The 2,823-nt window shown below is 54.5% G+C and overlaps 2 protein-coding genes across 4 annotated transcripts in view; one reads left to right on the top strand and one right to left on the bottom strand.

The window, feature by feature from the left end:
* LOC127750818 (uncharacterized) overlaps positions 1-864 on the bottom strand; it is a 51,845-nt gene extending 50,981 nt beyond the window's left edge. The window contains exons 1-2 of one of the 3 annotated variants that reach the window (XM_052273352.1): positions 691-864; positions 466-600 (exon numbers count right to left, since the gene is read on the bottom strand). In XM_052273352.1, coding sequence (XP_052129312.1) covers positions 466-581 — 116 coding nt within the window. In that variant the 5' untranslated portion in view covers positions 582-600; positions 691-864. The other 2 variants (XM_052273353.1, XM_052273351.1) reach the window with 2 other exon arrangements.
* Positions 865-981: 117 nt separating this feature from the next.
* LOC113209724 (N(4)-(Beta-N-acetylglucosaminyl)-L-asparaginase-like) overlaps positions 982-2,823 on the top strand; it is a gene marked incomplete in the record, with an annotated part of 2,196 nt that continues 354 nt past the window's right edge. The window contains 4 exon segments of the mRNA XM_052273337.1: positions 982-1,367; positions 1,643-1,796; positions 1,890-2,115; positions 2,201-2,367. Of these exon segments, the coding sequence (XP_052129297.1) occupies positions 1,190-1,367; positions 1,643-1,796; positions 1,890-2,115; positions 2,201-2,367 (725 nt within the window).

Consider the following 2,823-nt stretch of genomic DNA (forward strand, 5'->3'; position numbering starts at 1 on the left):
GCGCCGCGAGGCTAGGCGACCCAACCGACACGGCTCTCACGTCGCTACCCCGCGCGTACGCCTCTGCGAGAGGCGCGGGGTAGCGCGGTCGGCACGATGTGAACCACTTAAAAGTTATTTCCCCGCAGCAAAAAAGCAAAATATTCTCTAACCATAGCCGTTCAATAATAACGAATGTATCCCAGAGCACCGAACTGGTTTCCTCGTCAGCTGACACGTCAGTATAACCAAGCTGTTATCTCTGCTGGTAACCCGAAATATAACAGCCCGCGATGGAGGCCGACAACATCCTGGATGCCAGGCCCGGCCGGCCCGGCCCGGCCCGGCTCGCACGAGACTCTAATCGCCAACGATTTATTGGGACCAGAGAAGGACACGCGGACACTTGCATCAGTCATAAACTTATTAACAGGGGCAGGGCAGGCTGCTGGGCAGGGCAGGACCACCGGGACTGGGCCGACTTACCTGCTCACAGGAATCGTCTGCTTCTGCTCCAGGGCCAGGGTCGCCCTCTCTGGGGTCGCCTCGCGCCTCAACGCTAACCTCAACCTCCACCTCCAGAAACGGTCCGTCGTTGCCATTTCAGTCACTTCTTCACACCTGAGATAACACAATGCCCGCGAGGCGAATGTCAACATTGGACGCAGCTGCATACACCTGAGGTAAATATTACGAGTTTCGTTTGTTTACCTTTGCAGTCAGTTAGCTTCCGGACACAAGGTGGTGATACTACTACTCAACCTTTCGAGAAAAGTGGTTGAAGACTAACTAAGCAGAAAACCAGAGATCCGTTTACCGTCGTCGATCCGACAGACAACACAGAAGCCGCCGGCCGGCGGCCGGCCGCCCGCACCCGCCGCTCGTGCTGTCACAGAGCGAACTGCAAGCTTAACCCCCACCCCTCCCCCTCCCTTCACCCTTTCCTCCGTCCTCTCTTCCTGACATACGCCGGATACGCTACCGACGGCACCGGCGACCACTGTCGCGAGCGAGCGAGGCGCGTCGTCAGCGTCAGCTGACCGACTCAGATTACTTCACCGATAGAAGTTTTGCGCTTTTCGAGCCTTTCACGTCGTCTGCCATTCCGAGTCACGGCGAGAGACCGGCGGCGGCGACGCGTGAGGGGCGCCGCCAATCTCAGCACACGGGCGACGACGAGTCCACAGACGGGCGGGCGCGCGCATTCGGCATGGACCGTGCGAAAGTGTTGCTAATCGTGGGGTTCGTCGTGGGCGGGGTGGCGGCGACCCTAACCTCAAACCACATTAGGGGAAAGGGCCAGGACCACACACGGCCGGGCGCGCCGGCCTTCCCCGCCGTCATCAACACCTGGGCCCAGAACGGCTTCGAATCTGCCGGTGCCAAAGGTAGGGGTGCCAACCTCATAGCGAAAATTGGCTAGAGGCCTGTGTGCGTTATGAGCTTACTTGGCTATCATTCATGTGACAATGGCTGTGATAAATGAACTGCTAAACAAAATCTATCATCTCATTCGTACTCGGGTGCGTGCACCCTTCCATTGTACGTCGTTCGCCCCCCCCCCTTTTTCCCATTTCCCCTTTTCTCGCGGGACAGTTTAAATCTCAATTCAAGCTCGACTGACTGCCTCCACTCAAGCTGCCTCGTCCTTGTCTTGTTTCAGCCTGGGAGGTGCTCTCCGAGCGAGGAACGGCCCTTGACGCAGTGGAGAGGGGCTGCACTCTCTGCGAGAAGCTCCAGTGTGACGGCACAGTCGGGTTTGGGGGAAGCCCGGATGAGGACGGCGAGACGACTCTGGATGCCATGATAATGGATGGGTCTGTGCAGCATCCCAAATCAAAAGAAAACATCATTTTGACAAGTCCCTAATTTAATCTTCTATAAACTTGTTTCTCTTTTAAAATTTACAGTGTGTCCATGAATATAGGAGCAGTAAGTGATCTGAGACGGATACCTAATGCGATATCTGTTGCCAGAAAAGTATTAGACCACACAGCTCATACAATGCTGGCAGGTGATCAGGCAACTAAGTTTGCAATGCAGTTGGGTTTTAAGCAGCAGTCGCTGAGCACAAATAAATCACTTGAAATTTGGACACAATGGAAGAGGAAACACTGCCAACCTAATTTCTGGAGAGTAGGTGACATCATCTCTTGACGACGTGCTTTTGGTTTGCTTAGAGAAACGTTCCCCTTACATATTGCTATATTTTTCATTTAAGAATGTCTCACCTGATCCAAGAAGCAGCTGTGGCCCATACAAAGTTTTAGCCAAAAAAAGTAGGATGGAATCAGTGAGAAGCAGCAATGAAATTAACTCTCAAAACCATGATACAATAGGCATGGTTGCAATTGATGCAAATGGATTGATTGCAGCTGGTACTTCAACCAATGGAGCCTCGCCGATCCCCGGCTCCGGGGCGTTCGCAGACCAGGAAGTCGGCGCGGCGGCCGCGACCGGCGACGGGGACATCATGATGAGATTCGTTCCTTCGTAAGTACAACTCATCGAATCGGTTCTTCCCTCCTTCTCTTCCCTCCGTTTTCGACACCCAATCCTAAAATCATACGGACACCATAAAGATGCCCCCATAATTAACGTGACGAGAGGTAACGTTGGACGACTCTCTTGGACGACGCTCCCGCACTCGGGCGGTCTGGGCGGGCCGCCGTCTTCACACAGCCGCCTGGCGGGTTGGCCTACCCAGCACGTCGCAGGCGCTAGCCCGAGCGTGGCCTCGAGAGGCGTGTATCTTGGGGACAGGAATGGGCGAAAATCTTGTGGGCAATTCATCCATGGATCCGACCAGACTTTCGGCCATTCCTTCAATAGTGGTGTTCATCC

The sequence above is a fragment of the Frankliniella occidentalis genome, unplaced genomic scaffold (assembly GCF_000697945.3).
Source record: "Frankliniella occidentalis isolate FOCC.00 unplaced genomic scaffold, Focc_3.1 Scaffold265, whole genome shotgun sequence".
Lineage (NCBI taxonomy): Eukaryota > Metazoa > Arthropoda > Insecta > Thysanoptera > Thripidae > Frankliniella > Frankliniella occidentalis.